At 41.6% G+C, this 19221-nt stretch overlaps 1 protein-coding gene across 1 annotated transcript; it reads left to right on the plus strand.

Annotated features, from left to right (window-relative positions):
- The first annotated feature begins 4740 nt into the window (after positions 1-4740).
- On the plus strand, positions 4741-19040 carry hoxb9a (homeobox B9a). Its single transcript, XM_074655120.1, has 2 exons — positions 4741-5806; positions 15697-19040. The coding sequence occupies exons 1-2, from the start codon at positions 5167-5169 to the stop codon at positions 15930-15932; spliced, it is 876 nt and encodes a 291-aa protein (XP_074511221.1). The 5' UTR covers positions 4741-5166; the 3' UTR covers positions 15933-19040.
- Positions 19041-19221: the final 181 nt, after the last annotated feature.

Genomic DNA, 19221 nt, shown 5'->3' on the forward strand with positions numbered 1-19221 from the left:
ATGATGTCTGATATGTTGTAATATACTGTAAAACATGCCCATTTATACTTCAATGTTTTTTAATTGTTTGGGTCAAAATATACTTTATAATATATGCCCACCAAATTTGTGTTATATTCTAGAATAGAACCGTTTTATTTATTTTTTACTGCAACTATTTATCGCAATAGTTAAAACACAATTAGAACAAACTTTGGTAACACTTTCCATGAAGCCCATGTATTTAATGCATTATAATCTGCTTATAGCACTATATAATTAACGTTATAAGCACTCATGAATGTTCATAATGATTTATAATAATTATCATAACACATTATAAAGCATTTTATAAAAAAGTCAAGTATCATAGTACTTTTTAATTGTTGGTCACAGTGAAATTTTTTTTGCAAGGACCATAGTGTATTATAATTCCCATTGTTTAATTGTTTATTTCCCATTTTAATATGTTTTATAATGCATTATAATCACTTTTATAATGCATTCGAATGAGATTACAAATTACTCTAAGTGGTCATTGTTTGCCTTAAATAAAGATTAAAAAAAATCTAATCTGCATGAACAACACACAAAAATTGTAAATTATGTTTTACTTTGTTATAAGAAGATTATAATATATTTATAATGCGTTATGGGCGTCATATAATACGTTACGGGTTTTTACATTGTGTTATACTTAGCTCCTATTTCAATGGCCAACTGAGTTAGACAGACATCTATTTTATTGACCCGGCCTCTGTGACATTGTGTTAAATATGTCACTGTAAAATAGTTTCCCTCCTAGATTCGGAGCCTGCTTTTCTTTCTTTGCTCGTTTCCATCTCTGAACAAACTCAAATTGTATTTGTTTTAACTAACTGTTGTGAAACTAATTGTCTAGTTGTGAATATATAGATGCATCTGCATTTTAATTTTTCTGTTTACCCGCTATAATGTAATATCTGAAAGCAGCAGCTTAATGAATGATTTTATTTCACCCTATAACCCGCAGTATTAACCCACTCCCATAATCGAAGTTCAAAAACATCATATAGCCACAAATTATTATTTAATTTGACTGTGTTCCTAAAATATTCGGTATATAAATAGAATTTTTAAATGAAAAAAACAACAACAAAAAACAACCTTTTGGCTATTGTATGAAATGTATTAAATGCTTCTTACAGGCAGCTTCTGAAATAAAAGAACTGTATAGATATTTTGGCTACAAAATATAGTATACACTGGCCTGAGTTTATATTGAAATAAATTGTCAATAACCTTTATTACTTAACAGGAATAAAGGAGTCTGGGTATAATCGACTGTGAGTATTTCAAATCATCGTCATATCTACCTGACCCACTTTATGAAATCTGTCATTTTTCAGATGTATTGCCTTACACATATTTAAGGAGCATTTATTAACGCGTGTGTGTATTTCACCTTTTTATGAAGGTGGCGTCTGCTTCACACTTTTTGTTGCTTTCTGCAACAAACTTTAATCTGTCAAAAGACGTTTAAACTAAACTGAGATTTCTAAGTGATTACAGGCCGTGTCTGTCTGCATCCCAGGACTTCTCATTTCACTTTCAAAACAAAAATACGGGACTGAATGTGAATGTGAATGTGTGTAAGGTGTAATTAGAAATACGGTCTAAATGTATGCCTTCTAAATCCCCAAACCGTTGGTGGAAATGAAGGCTTTCGCTCCAGGAAAGAGCTAATTAAGGGCCTGGACTTCATGTCGGTATTTCAAATCAGCAGAGATGATGGCGGCTTCGGTTCAACCTCTGTGACAGGGTTGCCACGGTTATTTCAAATCTGCTGGGGGAACAAAAGAAAAAAGAAAAAAAAACAGAATTGTGCAATCCTGAAATTGAAGCTCTTCTCCCGTGATGAGTTCGTTTCTAAAGTTCATTAAACTCTTGTTTTTAATGACTAAGCTGGTTTTATGGTCGTAATGACTTGTTATGGGGGATGTTAGAAAAGCAAAGGGGGATACTATGAATGCAATTTGCTGTAAACGCTTTTTATTGGTAGCTTGTAAACCTAAAATGTCCTCAGCCGATTGATTTGGTCACAGCTTCGGTTAGGCTGAAAATCCTTCATGATTAATGAAGTTACATAAGAGCTTCTTGGTTTTCAGATCAGCTGAGAGTTTGATGTGAATCCCCCCAATTGCTTTTAATGGTTAAATATGTATCAACTTGGCATTCTGACGACTTGTTAGTGCCTACAGAGCCTTGTTTTTGGTCATACATGACCGATTCATCAGCGTCCACCTGTACAGTGACTGATGGAATCAAAAATAGTTCAACTTCTCCATATCAGAATCAGAATCGAGTTTATTGATAGGTGTAAGAGGTATACACTAGGGATTTGCTTTGGTTTTGTTTGTGCAAGTTACACAGTATAATAACAAAAGAATAGATAAAAACGTTAGAATAAAATAAGAATAAAAAAATTGAATTTCAACCAATATACAAAATAAGCTATAAACAAAATATTATAAATAATGTGGCAAATGTAAGGTGCAACAAAACATCAAGAACCATAGGCTACACAGAGGCCATGTTTGATTTAACCCCATGTATTCCTGCGTCGTCAGCAGCGCGCTTCTAACTAGCGACTTATGAATATGCGTGTGGATGGCTACACTTCCGTCACAGCACTTATAGGCAACTTGAAGAAAACGAAGGTGGTTTTGCAGATAATGTCTTCAAGCTTTTGCACTGTCTCCAATTAACGCGCTGTCTGGTTGGCAGCCCGGCCTGCAGGGCGGAGGCCCTCTCTGAAAATTAAAATTCCCCACAGCCTGCGGTCTGACGAGAGGCCATCTTGACTGCAAAATATCCCGAGCATCTATGACTGGAAAACAAAAGTGGGCTTCTACTCAGAAAACCTGCATATAAGGAACACTGCGTAAAGTTCAGGGTTGTGATATTGTAAAACAAAAATGCTGAAACATTCAAGACATGTTTTGCTCCTTCACTAAAGTGAGGCTGTACACTATTCCCTTACAACAAAGCATTACTATTTATTCAGACCATATCTAAAAAAAAAAGCTGGAAATGTATGCAGAATTACGCATCAACCTTTAATAAACTTTATACTTTTTCAGTCTGGTCCTTACTGGGTCGCTGTCATCCAACGGAAGCAGTCCAAATGAGAGCTGGGATTTGGTCCTTTAAGACAGAAGGGCAGAGGAATGTGATGAATTCAAGCTCAAAGGCCAAAGCTAGGCGCCAGAGTCGCGACTCATGTCTTAAAGGGACTCTTGGTTTGGGGTTTGTGTTGCTGCTGCTCCAGAAATGAAAAAAGCGCACCAAGTCGCCCAGTCTGTCTCCGGTTCCAACTCATCATTCCTCCTCTAGCAGATCTGAAAGCTGCGCTGTATAGCACTATATACCTCCATCCTCGTAAATAACGGCGTTAGCCCCCATAAGCAATGCGCAGTTCATATTTAATCGTCGTAAATAACGGTGTTAGCTGTATGTGCGACGCGGAGATGAGGATTTATAGCTGCCCAGGACTAGCAGTCTGCCATCCCCCCCCCCCCAAAAGAGTCCAAGACTCTGTGATAATTATAAAGAAATATAAAGACTTACAATCCCGGTGACTTTGATAAAGGTCAGCAGGAAGTCAAAAGTCTGGACTCACTGCCAGTCCAGTCTGCTGCTTCTGCTCTTCAGTCTCCTCATTAAAAAGCCCAGATTTCATCCCTCAGACTGAGAAGCTTTGCATCGGTATAGCTCCAACACAGACCAGCAGAGCCAGGTTGACCTACTATCCCCGTTAGAAAACGCTCCAGCCTCCAGTCCACCATCACCATCTCTCTCCGAGCTCCTGTCCGAGCTGTGTTGACTCCTGGCAGCCTGACCGCTGAGTGAGGAGCGCCCTTTACCCGACCGGAGGAAGAGAGGCTGCAGCAGCTTCAGAGTCGCGTTTACGGTCCGCACCACCACAGGCCATATATCAGCCCTATAAAAACCAAAAGCAGCCGCCCTGATGTACGATTTTATTATGGTATTAAACGGACCCCAAAAAAAGTAGTTGAAGTAGTTTGCGCTGTAAAGACAAGGGGCATAACCACGCAGGGCCCGATTTAATGGCGCTCGTTAACAAAAATGACTGTTAATCTGCCAATAAAACAGAGTCAGGCGGCTCCACAGAAAAAACCTTCCGAGTACATTCAGAAAAAGTGGGTAAATAATTAAACACACCTAGGTGTGAGTTTTACTATCTATCTTGTCTCGGATAGAACATATCTGCGCCTTAAGTGTATAGGACTACCGGCGCTTATTCTAATGGTGTTTTAAATGCAGACTGTTGAGATTGATTGAAGTGATTGCTTACAATTCAGCAAGAGTGGATGCATGCGCTCACCGGTATAATGTGTCTCGTGCGCTTTCGCACTGGAAGCGCACGCGCATCTGTTTTGATTAGGGTTGGGAAATAAATAAATAAATAAATAAACAAATACATAAAAATAATGGCACCACTTATTTGTCAGCCATTGTCTCGCGCTTTATGCATTTCATGCGTACTGTCCAGACTGTGCGTAATTTAACGGTTTGATATCATTCTAATTCTGTGACAGCAGCCATAGATACAGACTAGATATACGGACGGGCTGCTCTCATTTTGCATATTGCATATAAACAAGACAATTTATTTAGAAAGGGTGCAATCTATTAAAGAGAGGGAGAGAGAGAGAGAGAGCGAGAGAGAGAGAGAAAAAGAGAGAGAGAGAGAGAGAGAGAGAGAGAGAGAGAGAGAGAGAGAGAGAGAGAGAGAGGGGGAGAGAGAGAGAGAGAGGCCAGCGTGCAGGATTGATTTACACTCCATTGACGCTTTATCAGGCTCGAAGAAAAAGTCCGGCCAATCAGTTTGAGCCTCGCGCACAGACCCGACAAACCCCCGCGCACAGTGCGAGGGTGTAGGCTGTAGCACTTTGTTTCGCTATAGTGAGCAAGTTGTTTGGAAGGAAGGGGGACTAGAGAGAGAGAGAGAGAGAGAGAGAGAGAGAGAGAGAGAGAGAGAGAGGAAGGGAGGGGGCGAGCAAGCAAAGAGAGACAGAAGAGAGAAAGAGAGAGAGAGAGAGGGAAAGAGAAAAATCTCCTAATGTCTCTCTTCTAGTTCTCCATTTAGTGAACTCGCGCGTGTTTCGCAGATAATGTCCGAGAATGTCCATTTCTGGGACTTTGAGCAACTATTACGTGGACTCCATCATAAGTCACGAGAGCGATGAACTCTCAACCCCGGCTCGCTTTCCCAGCGTCCAGTACTCCGGCTCGAGCTCCGCCGCTGCCGCCGCCGCCACGGGCGCGAGGCAGCCCGGCGGCGGCGCAGCGCACGCGGAGCATCCCCACCATCCCGACTCATACCCGTCATGCAGCTTCCAGCCGAAGCCTCCGGTGTTCTCGTCTTCCTGGAGCCCGTTCAGCCCTCACCACGGCGCCAGTGGCCTCCCCACAGTCTACCACCCGTACATCCCCGCGCAGCACGTGCCCGCCGCGGACACAAGGTACCTCCGCTCGTGGCTGGACTGCGCGCCGCGCGGCTCCGAGTCCGTGCCGGGGCCGGTGCAGGGCCAGACTGGGCAGGTCAAGCTGGAGCCTCAGCTCGGACATCTCGGCGGGGACATCACACCCAAACTACTCGGCGGAGGACAGCTGCAGCACGAGACCACCACGTACATCCTGGAGTCGGCGTCCACGGCGGCGCGCGAGCTAATAAGCCACCCGGCCGCCATCCCGAGAGCAGGGTTCGACGAAAATAAGGACATTTGTGAAGGGAGCGAGGAAAAAGACAGCCTGGAACAAAGTAAGTTATTAGAGCAGGAAATAGCGCGCAAGAGAGGGAGAGGGAGAGAGAGCGAGAAAGAGAGAGAGAGAGAGATTGTAAATGCTTTTAATGCCGCCATAAAACGAGAACAAAGAGCCGGAGAGCCAAAGTGCCCCCACCTTCTGCTCTCTAACTTTACTGTGATATTTAGCCCGGATCATCCCGGTGTAACCAGCCGGCTCCAGCACTATAACAGTTTACCCGGGACAGCCCATGGAAAACAAAAAAAAATAACTGTATTCTGTTACGTTACCTTAAACTAAAGCCTGTGTAGTTTACCATTGTGGCACATAATTCAGATAACCTGCAAGAAATGGGACAAAATATCAACTTTACAGTGTAATTAAAACTATTACAAAAACAAGAATCGGCCTAAATAAATAAATAAATAACATAACATCTAAAAGTCTGGACAACAACTGAACATAAGGGGCTGTTGTATATTTAGTTATTTGCTTTAAGGTGATGTTTGTTATTGCATCCATGACAGTTTGGAAATAACTGTAAAGTACTCCGGATGGTTAGTTTGGATCAGCTGGCAAAAAGCCCAATTAAACACGTGCAGCCGTATAGCTTTACATGCATGAGCTCCAATGACTATATATTTGTGTTGATTACAGAGGGTGTTTCTGAAAAAACCTTTTAAAGTGAAAGCGACATCATGCACTCCTCTAAATCAGAGGTCAACCTAGCTGAGAAAAATACTCACAGATTCTTTTGTTACTTTGTTCTAATCCGCTGCTCCTCTTCCTCACATCGATCAGTCTGATAGTAATTAGAGAGCGTTGCTGACTTTAGGAACATTGTTTTACGTTAGTAATTGCGCAGGGCATGCGCACTGCTGTCCTGTTTGGAAGGTGGTTGTTGCTTTAGATTTGTCTTTTTTTTTGTTTTACTGCAGGTGGATTGTATGTCTTGGGTCTCTAATTGTGTTGTTTTTTTGCGCACATGGGCTTGTGCCTGCGCTCCATTAGGTTTTAAAGCTCCTCGTGTCTGTAACAAGCTCGGCCAAACTGTGAAAACTCCTCTGGAGTAAAGTTGTATAGAGCTGTATAGTCCTCTTCTTGCTCCTTTATCCTCCTGCTCACTGTGCACTAACCAAGAGTCAGTATGGAGTCATGAGCTCCAGAGCTTTACTGGCGCAACATTGGACAGGCTGGATTATCTTTTATAGGTTAACCAGTCGTATAAAGCGACGCTGTATTTCCAATATATAGTTAGTTATGCTTCTGGGAGGCCAGGCAGACACTCAGTTTTCTGCTCTGTTTTGAAATTCAAACTGTTCTCCATCATTTCCAACAGACAGACACGTGCGTAATTTCTTGAGGAGAGGAGCGCTGGCTCTTCATATTTCTGTTCAACACATTCCTATTTAACGTCACTCTCCTTGTAAACATAATAAGGATAAAAGAGCGTATTGCTTCCGTCACCCACCCTTCAAACGAGTCTCATCTGAAAATGTGTATGTCAGCCGTATATGGCCTGTGTTCTTCAAAAAATCATAAAAAATCATAGGCCGTCCATCATTGACACGAGCCGGAGAGCAGGCTAGATTAGTTCTAAATAGAGCGGAGGCCTCATCACTCAGACAGCGGCGCACCGCTTCACACCTGAGGGGGACATTCAGTCAGTCAGTCAGTCAGGACGAGCTCTCTCATAGCATGTGGACGTATGAGTGGAAGACAAAAGAATTCAACTTTTTCTCCACATGTTTTGCTAAAACATACAATAATTGCCTATTATTTTGTGAGTTTATGTCTGGGAATACTGTGGCCTTTATTTATTTTGTATTCATATAAAAAAACAAAAAACTTAAAGTTCAAATTAAAGAAATGTTTTGCATCCTTCAGAGTTAACATATAGCTTATACAGTGCATAACTGGATCATTTATTTTATCTGAAAGCAAATGCAGCTCATTGAATATTTACTTTAATAATTCATAATATTTCTTACTTACTGTTTTGATGTTTGATGTTATTTTAGGCTTGTCGGTCACACTCACATGTGAGTTGCTGTTTCATTCATGTGCTCACTAATAATAATGATAATATTTTACCTGTCATGGAATCGCAATCATGTTGATATAAAGCCGTGGAGGGCTCGGACAGTACAACACGGGGTTTGTTCTGTTTTTCTATCATCACTCGCACTAACAACAACATTGAATCCATCATTGTGCGGGCTCGGCTCACTGCGAAGCCATTTTCCAAAGCTGCTTGATTTACTTTTGGGTGGGACAGAAAAAAAAAAAAAAACGCTCCCTGGAAAGATATTCATTTGTTTTTTTATTATTTTATTTATTATATATTTCTTAACCTCGGCTGTGGATGTGAACGGGCGCTGTTTCCCCTCCTCTAATCCCGCCGGATAAATCTAGTCTGATCCATGCGTCTGAGCGCGTGGCCGTTTGATACGTGCATTGTGTGCGTGTGTGCATGAGGGAGAGAGAAGGGAGGCCTCCACCCCCGTATTGGCCTTTACAGAGGAAGAAATACAAATTACAAATACTACACACACTCACACACACACAGCCACCTTATTACAGCATGTGAGCATGCCATCCATCAGAGCAGTGAGCTGGTTAAGGGCTGGATGGAGCCCAGCAGCCTCCAGTCTGAATTATTAGACTTTCCACCAGTAACACTCCCAGTCTGGCTTGCTGGTAGTGAAGGCTCGTCTGTTATAGATTCTAGTGTTCAAGCAGGCAACACTGAGAGGTTTCTCAATTAGACAACGTTTCTCTCTGCCAGCACTCTTGTTCTTTATGTTTTGGTGTGCAGTGTGTCGGTGTGGCAGGTAGTGGGAGCTGCACCAACCAAAAGGCTGTTTTCTATTGTTCACATGGCAGCCATTTTAAACACTATGGGTGCAAATGATGTTTCTCTATGCAGGCTAAACACAACTATACAGCCTTACTTTAGCTTCACTTACAAATTCAGTGGTTACTTATTTAGAAAACAACGGCTGGAGAGAAACGCTTGTTGGTTAGTGCGGCCTCAGGCTAGTAAGCTGCTGATATATACACACTCTTTGCACTTCTCTTATGCCTGACTATGAATTACCATCTTCGGTTGGAAATATCTGATTTGTGTTAGGTTACTATGTGTTACAATGAAAGAATGGAACCAGCCTTTCCCTGGAAAGTTGTCTCTTTTGATGTTACAACTGACCACATTGTTTTCTGACGACACATCTGCAAAAGTGTATCAATATTAGTGCCCTCCTAGCTGTCTGGTTAGCTTTTGTGGCTGTTTTGTTCTGGGTTAAAAGGAATAGTTTGAGATCTTGGGCGGTATGCATGTTCACTTTGTTGCTGAGAGTTAGAGAAGAAGATTGTTCCCACTCACATGTCAAGCCTGTTACAAAGACTGGAAACAGGGAACAGTTCGCAACTGTTCCTTTAGGCTATGCTAGATAAGCTTGTTAAGGGGTTCATTAAGTGCTTTGGTCTTGGCTTTGCTTGGATAAAGCGTGTAAAGTAAAACATATCATGGTCTACAAATGTTCCCTTTCACGCAAATACGTGCTGTGAAGTCAGCCATGTGACTAATATCTGTGAATTGAATGGATGACAAAATTACAGATCGAGAACAACACTGACATGGGATGGCAAACAATAAGGTTGTGCCCAAAACCCCATAATAACATGCTATTCAGTACGCTAAAGCAGTGTGGGAGATTTTTTTGTATGTCCAAAGTGTTAATATGAAACCAAGAGTATGCAAATTGCACACAATTTCCAGTGAAATATTATGCAACGTGGACACATACGGTGGCATAAATATCTCACAATGCAATGCAGTAGTGACGACAATGTTCATAATGGACATTGACAGATGGCTATGTAATGCTTCAATTTCACTTTGCTAGACATAATATATATCTTAAATTAATTCAGACTGTGATTCTCACAAAACGTTGTTTTGGTCACATGAAGTTGGCACGGGTTACCATGGTTACACGTATCCAACCGGCAAGGAGGCTCTCAGGAAGTGACGATGTAAATCACTGCTCAGTGTGTCCGAAAAGACACATCCCACTGTTTATTCACACAAAAGTATGTTGAACGATAGTACACATATTGGGTATGTAGTGCATAGTACGCTTTTCGTGTACTGAAAATGGAAGTTGTATCATTGGGGCATATGTTGGCACACGTTCACACTCATATTTTGTACTCTGTGTCCACTAGATGTGTTCACGGAAGTGGCCTGACAATGTAGAATTCAACAGGGGCCAAATTCCTCAGAGAGCTTTGACTTTATGAGCTGCTAAACGTTAAATCATGCAGAATTCTTGGAAGTCCTTGCCATCATTGATAGTAAGGAATTTTGGACAACAGTTGGTGTTTCTGAACTTCTAAAGACACATACGTTGGTACATTTAGCCAAAAAAGGGAAACATTCCCAACAGAATACAGTTTTTACCTACAATAACAATGTAAAGCTTGCCACTTCCAAACTTCTAAACTAGATGAGGGCGCTGTGAAGGCTGAACTCTAAGATCGCCAACGGAATAATGGGTCTATTATGTGGAAGTGGACTCTTTGAATCCAGTTCCCAGTATAGGAATCTGAGAAATGATTAGTGTCTGCATCTTGGCTCAAAACAGCAGGACAAATCTCGGCCGAGTTCCCCACCCCAGGTATTTAAAATGTCCGCTGTGTGAAAAACATCAGTGGAATCCTACCTTTCAAAACATCACATCCAGTCAAAGCCGGCATCCAGCTACAGATTCTCTTTGTGTTACTGGTGCTGGGCGGCCATCCAGAATAAACTACAAGATTACACTTCAGTCTTTGTGCTGCCGCTGCCGGGCAGTGCGAGAAAGTTATTACCCCCGAAGTTTATTAAGTTATAACGCCGGGTGAACAACCCCATTAATTGGCGTGTTGCTGTTGGTGGCTGGGTGAGATGGGGTGTAAAGGTTGGGGTGGGTGGGGGTATAAAATACGACTTGTGGAAATGTAATAATGTGCCTTTGGGATATATGAGAGGTCAATTTCTGGAACTATTAGGGTGAAATTGCTCAGGGAGGGAGAAAGAGGGAGAGAAAGAGACGGGATGTGATATTAGTCTTCGAGCCGTTTCAGTCACTGTTTCCATGCAAGCAGCATTCATCATGGTGCACACACACACAGGCGAAGACACACATTGGCCCACAATTGAACACATCGTGCCGCAGGGCCATGGGTTTACGGGATTATCAATCTTTTCGTCCATGTGCTTGCCCATGTGACATCTAAGCTACACATTGTATGTAGCCTAAAGAGAAAACTTCAAGGACTGTACAAGCTATACACACATAACCCTCCCACCCATATTCTTTCTTTCTATCTGTCATTATCCTTACTGTTGTCCCATCCCTTGGAGAAAAAAAAAAAATAGTCTATATCGTCTACCATCACCACCAGCACCCCAACTCACCACCCTCCTCCACCGCTCCACCCCAGAACCGGTTTGTCATCCTGGGTGACAGCCACGGTCGCGGCACAGCTCCGAGTGTAATGGATGGTCCTGGAGGTGATTATACACCCGGGGAATGCAAAGCACCCACTTTACAGTGTGACAAAAGCAGCGCCCCCCCCCCACCCCTATCCAACCCTCCATCCTCTTCTCACCTCTTTACCAGGCATTATTTTGCTTTGAGATGAAATCGATCCTCTACATGCTGGCCATGTTGGAGGGAATTGATTCCAGAGGGTATTAAGGACATATTTAACTGATGATGGCCGCTAACTAACTTGGATGGTGGGAATAACACATGAATAGAGGTTGGGTGATGTCGTATACATCACTGGCAGCCATCTTGGCTTTGCAGTCTTGTTCCGAAACCCAAAGTCCATGAATTAATATGCTGAATTACACCGCCAAACCAAAAAGAAATGCTTGTGAATGAATCCCAGGACTCTCACGCCCACATATCCTGCAAAAAAGTACCTGATGGGAAGTCAAGGCCCTTTAAGTCAATACAGTACTACAATATTGTAATGTTAGCTAACAAGTCCAAAATATTAGCTACATGTTTTTATTCAACGTATCCTCATACAGAAGTTTGTATGATATGTTATGGAAAGTTATTTTGTTTAAATGTGTTTTCTTACATATGTCCAGCAACAGGAGTGATCTGTGCATCTGCACAAGCCCCTGCGGTGTTTAGGCAACACAATTACTTGTTTAGGTTTAGGAAAAAAATGAGGTTTGGTTAAAATAAGTACGGAAACGGCGTTACATGATAAAATAAGTCAATGTTTGGGTTAAAATAACTACAGAAGTGGTGTTACTTAAGTACGGAAGTTACGTGACAAATAGGTTAACGTTTGGCTTAAAATAACTACAGTAGTGGTGTTACTTAAGTGCAGAAGTTACGTGACAAATAAGTCAATGTTTGGCTTAAAGTAACTACAGAAATGGTGTCTCTTAAGTGTGTAAGTCACGTGACAAATATGTCAATGCTTCTTCACATTTATGAAGAAAACCACAGTGATTGAGTCCACATAGTCTTGTTTTTGCGCAATCTTTTTGAAGTTGAAATTAGCTTGTGTTCTTATCGGTTTCATTTGATTATTTCAAATGGGGCTTCTTGTCTGATTTATGTGCAGAGCTCTCTGTTCTATACAAATGAAAACAAATGTCAAGTGATTACTGTTCTCGGAATTCTAGGAGATATGTGAGACTGGTGCATTGGTTCAGATTCGGCGAACAGTAGCTCATTGATCAGTTGATTCGATTTTGGTGATATGGGATTTCCACTATTAAGGAACTGCTTTTGTTGTGATCATGATGTGTTCACATGGTAAATCAAACGTGGAAGACAGATAGACAGATTAAGAAAGCTGATGCTTTGATGAAGAACTGGTCAGGCTTGACATTTTTAAAATTTATAATACAAATTTAGGACACTGATTTATATTTCCAGCAAACTTTTGACCTTGTATTGATTCAATGGGCCAATTATTTTGTGTCTTTGCCATAAGGAAATTATGGAAGCCTCACCAGGAAAAGAAAAAGTAAATGAATTACCAACTCATACCAAGTCAAAAAGTATGATAGTATGTCACATTTATACGTTTTTATAATCCAAATTATGTTAAAAAAAACGTAAAAACTTTGACATTTTAAGTCCAAATGATGAGAATGATGATTTAGTATTAACAGTTTTCAGTTGTTATCTCAACATTACGACTGAAACAAGAAAAGTTCTTTGCTCACAACTGGGAGTCAAAAGAATCATTCTTATGAATGCCATATGTAAGTTTTGTGAATTGCCTTGGCTTGATAGCAAGTTTGACACAGTAGTAAAATATCACCCATTAAATTTACAGGCGAAACCTCCACCCAACATAAGTTAGGAAAAAGACTGGCTCCTCAGGGAGGCACACACATGATTTTAAATCTTCCTGCTTGGCGTCAAAAGGCGCTGAAGCTCAGGCTTTCCCCAAGACTTGTGAGTGATAAGATCATCCCTTCTGCCATTTTAGGCCAGAGGACTGAGGCTGCATTTTACATATAGGGTTAGAAAATCTCTTTAGAACCCCTTGCCCTGCAGACCTGGTCCACTCCTGGCTGAAAGGATAAATCTCATGTTTTGTTTTTTTCAGTTTGACAGCAAAAATAAGAGCTTTTTGGCCCAAACTGATTTAGATGGAGCTTATACTCCCAAATTCAGCCTGACGGTTAGACTGCATGTGTGCTGTGTTTCATTCAGTCTGACCTGCACTGCCTCTGGAAGGCTTTAGTATAACAAAAACAGCCAATGATTCCACAAGTTGTTACCAATAAATCCAGAGTGCAATCCCCTCTTCGAGTCACATTTGGGTTGTGCACCAGACTTAGAATTGCACTGCTGACTTGCTGATAAAAAAGCAATAAAGAAACAGCAGCTTTAAAGAAAATAGCTCCAGTGTGTCCTTGCTTCCTGTTTTGCATGCTGGCCCTCACTGCTGTTCACAATTACACATCTTTAAGCTTTTTCTAACACATTGCATTTAGCTGTTCAGATTCAAATTTAAGAAAGCCAGCGATAAGATTTTTCTTTTAAAGACTCTAGCTTTAAAACTCTGTTTGTTGGCTTGGCTGTGGTGATTGAGTGGAGGAAGAGCCTGACCTAACCGCATGGGAATGATTGCTCATGGTTAAAGGTTTTATTTAGAAGATGTAAAAGTGGAAATGAATCAGAACCAGCTCTCACAATGTTGCTGAACGTGTTTTGATAGTTGTTTAAAAACGTATAAACACATCTGCAGCCAGCGTTTGAAGGATGGGAAAGGGACAAAAATGAGAGAAGAGCTTCTATTTTTTGGTGGAGTTGTCTTTTTTACGAGTCTCCGTGCCGTGAGAGTGTCCACAAGCTGCGTCATAGTAGAGACGCCTCGGTGCTTTGCAGATAGCTTTCAGCCCTAAACCAGACCCATGCGCCCCAAAACAAGAAGTCCCTGCTAATTACATCGGTCTGAAAGCTATAAAGAGGGGTGGGGTGGTGGAGGAGTCCGGGTGGCCTGGCAAACAACAAGACAGAAACAGAGATGAAAAAAATTAAGGCAATAAATCATAACTTTCTCTCCGCCTCCACATTTATGCATCGCAACGTTGTTATTTACATCTCCAACACAGTTTCAACAATCTCAGCAGCTTGTCGCACGTAGTGATGTGGCACAATGTCATCAGCAATCCTTTATTTGATCACCTTTAATATCCTCATGTAAAGATAATCTGCTTTCTAATAGTTCATTTATGTATTTGAGAAAAAATGTTGTGCTGCATGGTCACTATAATAACGCGTTCAAACGGGGTTTGGTACAATCTATTGTGTGGAGATCATACAGAGTGTTTGCAAGCTCAGTGAAAGGCGAAGGATGCGCACAGGAAATATTTTTCCTCTAATCCCATCAGGGCCATAAATCTCCCGCCGTTTATTAATTTAGGAGCAATCAGAAGTGACGCAATGACAGTGTGCTGAGCTACAATATGATCCTCATTCTCGCTGAAACCCCCCAAAAATAAGTATTAGGCCTGTAGAACATCTTCCCTGGTATGTTTTTTTGTGTTTGCTGTCATCACGCGAGGGAAAATTTCGGCTCCCGTTTTTTTCTTTTTTTGTCACAAAATGTGATTGAGCAAGACACGATGCTGCCACCTGTCATCATTAGTATACACCTTCGTTATTAGGGGCGGCTTATTTATCCGCCGAAGGTCACCTTCAAACAGAAGCCTCCAGAAACAAGTCAGATATCTCCCTGATATGTAATTAATTGCGGCAGTGACTCATTGGCTAATCTAAAATCAGTAATTGCCTTTTTAATGATTTTATCTTAAATTTTGAATGAAATTGGTGCAATTTTTAAAAGGTCGGGATCAGTTCTCAAAGGTGATTCCGTTAAGAAGCAGGCGTGGAATTGAGTTATTTAATACAAAAAAATAAAGCAAAATGAAATAAAACAAAATAAAGCAAAATGAAAATAAAATAAAATGAAATAAAATAAAATAAAATAAATTAAGATAAAATAATAAAATAAAATAAAATAAAATAAAATAAAATAAAATAAAATAAAATAAAATCACGCATGGAAGCTGCAGGTTGGATGGATCCGGCCGTCATGTCTTCTGCGTGGTGTCAAATAAAACAGCCGTGGGTCTACTTGTGTCAAATATGGCCCCTGTTGACACCATAAACCTAGTTTGCGCACCAAAGTGACAATTGCAGGGACAGGTGTTTTCGAGAAAAGCTTTTATGCACAAGGTTCTACAACTTTTACGCAATGTTCTCAAACCTCTCCAAAATCAAAGCTGGAGAGTATAGGCAGGTATTTATTTATTTATTTTAATTTGATCATTAATTGCCTTCCTTTCTTTCTCTTCTCTTCCTCCAGCTGACCCCTCGGCCAACTGGCTGCACGCACGCTCCTCCAGGAAGAAGCGCTGCCCGTACACCAAATACCAGACGCTCGAGCTGGAGAAGGAGTTCCTGTTCAACATGTACCTCACGCGAGACCGGCGGCATGAGGTGGCGCGCGCGCTCAACCTGACGGAGCGGCAGGTGAAGATCTGGTTCCAGAACCGGAGGATGAAAATGAAGAAACAGAGCAAGGACCAACCCAAGGACTAGCGGGCAGGACTCTCACTTTTTTGCTGCGCGCACATGCACATTCAGACGCACATACACGCACGCACGCTCACACACACCACGTATCCCATGATAAAGTTCCCTATTTGTTATGTCCGGAACACAAAATGGCCTTCCCAATAACTACACACACACACACACAGACACACACACACCTGCTATTTCCAATTTGTTTTAACCTTCAGGCACTATACCACGTGAGCTTCAGTCCCATCATCACACCGATCTATAGAACTGATCAATGGCTTTATTGATCAGCAGAGGACGGCGCCGCGTTAACACTGAAGTCTTAGAAGCTCGGAGACGCTCCGGCTGATGTTGGAACTTTGGGATCATTTGAGTTTGCAGTCATGGAGGATGATGGGGGAAAAAACACTCACAGACCAACAGCCATTCCTCCTGGACCTCATCTCCTTTAAATGGCTCGGACTCTCTATAAAAACTGTTTGATGAACTGATAACTCTTGTTTGTCTTCATAGTTGTATACGCTATTATTTAGGCTTTGATGTTAGGCTGCATTATGAAAGGGAAGAAAGGGGGTTGGGGAGGGGGGCATACAGAGAGAGAGAAAAAAGGTTTTTATTTTTTCTCAAGCACTACTCTTCCTTTTATTAGTTATTTATTGTTCCGTCGCTGACATCGGAGGCGCGCGGAGGTGCTGAAACGGGCGTTTCACATGGCCATTAATAAGCACGAGGAGCGGAGTGGGATGCACACACACACAAAAACACACAAGGGGTGTTCATCCTTCTTTTTCTTCTCCTCCTCCTTTTTTCCCCCTGTTTCTCTCATTGCTGGCATGATTTGATTAGAAAGCGCCTGATGGTCGGCTGTGATACAAGCGAGCAAGCCGCCGTTTGTTTCCCGGTTGTCGGCCTAAGTAATGAGCAGATACCGGAGTGGGAGGAGAAGGGTGGGAAGTGATGGGGTGCCGTGGGTGTTAACCCGACTCAGCAACCGGCGATCCGATTAGGCTGCTGTCGATATCGTGGATCCCTGCCCTTCAGCTTGCTCTCCAGATGCTTTATGCTGCTGCTGCTGCTGCTGCTGCTGCTGCTGCTGCGGAGTCGGCGGCGGCTCATCTGAGGCCTTTGTCGGCTATCAATAGTCGTCTCTTTCCCTTCATATGAGTTTATCTGAGAGGAGACGCAGCACAGAGCACCAGATTTTTGTAATTCCATCCATCCTTATTTAAATCTGGCCTCAAGCATCAGGACTCAGATTTTGACGATTGATGCCCCAGATAGTTTTGGTTGCTTCTTCTCAGATTCGGAGCCTTCATGCTTTCGCGCCACAGCATTTAAACAACTGGCCAGTATACACTCTTAATTATATCACTTTACCAGCTATTTGCGGTGAAGATGTAAAAGAAAATCTTATTCTGGTGCGCACAAAGTCCGTTTATGTGCATGAAGCACTGCATGGTCCAAAAATTGCATCTTTAATCTCTAAACTTCTCCGTCAACCATCCTCAAATCTTTATTCAGCGTGATTGCATTTGAAGAAATGATCAGCTCTATTTTTATACATACAGTAGGCTATATTGTGTATTATCTGCTATGCAAGGCGGGTCTCTCTCTCATTACAGGAAATATACGGATAGTAGTGTGCGCAACGGCGGGTTGCAAACGCAACTTGGGACTGAAGAATGAGCCCCCGATGCGCTCACATGTTTACTGACAATTTGTTTTTATTTATTTTCTTTTAATTCCTGGAAAATACCATTCCTAGAGGTTTCCTCGGCACGTTTAACAGGACGCTTTAGATTTATTCCCCGAGTGAAATGCTTTTCCAACAGTGTTTACATTTTAATAGCTCGGGTTAGTATCTGGTAAGACTTCAGTTTATGCAGAATTTTATTGATCTGAAAGTTAAAATATGAAGAAGGCCGGCCCGCTACTATGGCGTTATTTCAAGTGTCGGCGTAGTTAAATGGCGTCCGATGGCAGTTTTATGGACGGATCATAAACAACACATTGGCTTTACAACGTTGTGTGTGTGTGTGAGAAAGAGAGAGGATGAGTGTGTGTGTGTGTGTGGTGTTGGACGTTGCGGTTTGCAGACCACAAAGGCTGCTTGTGCACCACCATTGTAAAAATAAAATAAAAAAAATAGACACATACATATAGTTTACGCGCACTTGCGTGCCTCCACAGTAATTTTCATTTGTAGTCGAAACGAACCGGTCTACAAGCAGCCTTTTTTTGCAAAGTCTTAAACAGAGAAGTGCTAAATTTTTTTTCTCGATAAGCATCAAATCCTCCATATTACGAGTACAAATGTTTACATGGTTTGCGCATGCCTCGAGTCACTCGTCATTCGAAGATTTCGTCGTTTAGCTCTTTGTGTGTAAATCTGTCGGAGGGGGGGGAATGCTTTCTGAAAATTTAAAACATAGAAGTTTCTCGATAGGAAATGTTTCTAATTTATTGTACATAAAGTGAGTAACCTCGTCTTTTTTCTCATCGGAATGAGTTCTATATGCTGAATATTGTTTTGTCTGTAATATAGATGATTTCTTTTTCTTTCTTTTTGTGCGTCATGTTCTTTATAGATTCTGTTCTCCATGTTGTTGTGCCGACTGTCTGGATGATCTGATGTCAGTCTATGGTTTGTTTAATGGTGAACAGCGATGAGTTGGACTCTGCTGATGTAGTATTGGGACAGACAGGACGAAAAGGTTGGATTAAAATGCATCTATATAAATTATACTTTTTATTTTATTGACCCTTACTATGACTTTGTCCCGCTCCTGTCCCAGTATTTACTCTCCTGACTTGGAGGAACAAAGTTTCTGGAGTTTTTTTTTTTGCTGCTGATAAATATGGGCAGAGCTCCACAAGACATTTTTACTTTCCCTCCGCTTTTTTTTTTTTTTTTTTTTCAAATCTAAGCCATGTGGCCACAGTAAAGACATTATTAACGAGCAGGCCGAACTCCAGTCACTCTGATCCTCTCCTCCCTGTGAAATGTTCCAGTCCCTTTCTTGTATGTTTTCCTCTCTTCTGTGTTGTTGTTGTCCTTTTTTTTGTTGTGTGCTGATGGCACTGCTGATGCTGGATTCCTATTAAAGAAGAGACTTTACAGTATACGCCCCGTGCTTCGTGTCGTTGCTTCGCTGCTTCTAATTAAATAGAAGGTTGTCAGGGAGAAATGGGTGGTTGGGGGTAATTTGTGATTTACAACCGAAATTTGCATAATTTCCGTTATCTCCCTCTTCTTGCTGCTCTCTGGTGTGGATGAAGACTTCAGAGCTCAGCTTTAATTTCT

The sequence above is a fragment of the Sebastes fasciatus genome, chromosome 13, assembly GCF_043250625.1.
Source record: "Sebastes fasciatus isolate fSebFas1 chromosome 13, fSebFas1.pri, whole genome shotgun sequence".
Taxonomy (NCBI): domain Eukaryota; kingdom Metazoa; phylum Chordata; class Actinopteri; order Perciformes; family Sebastidae; genus Sebastes; species Sebastes fasciatus.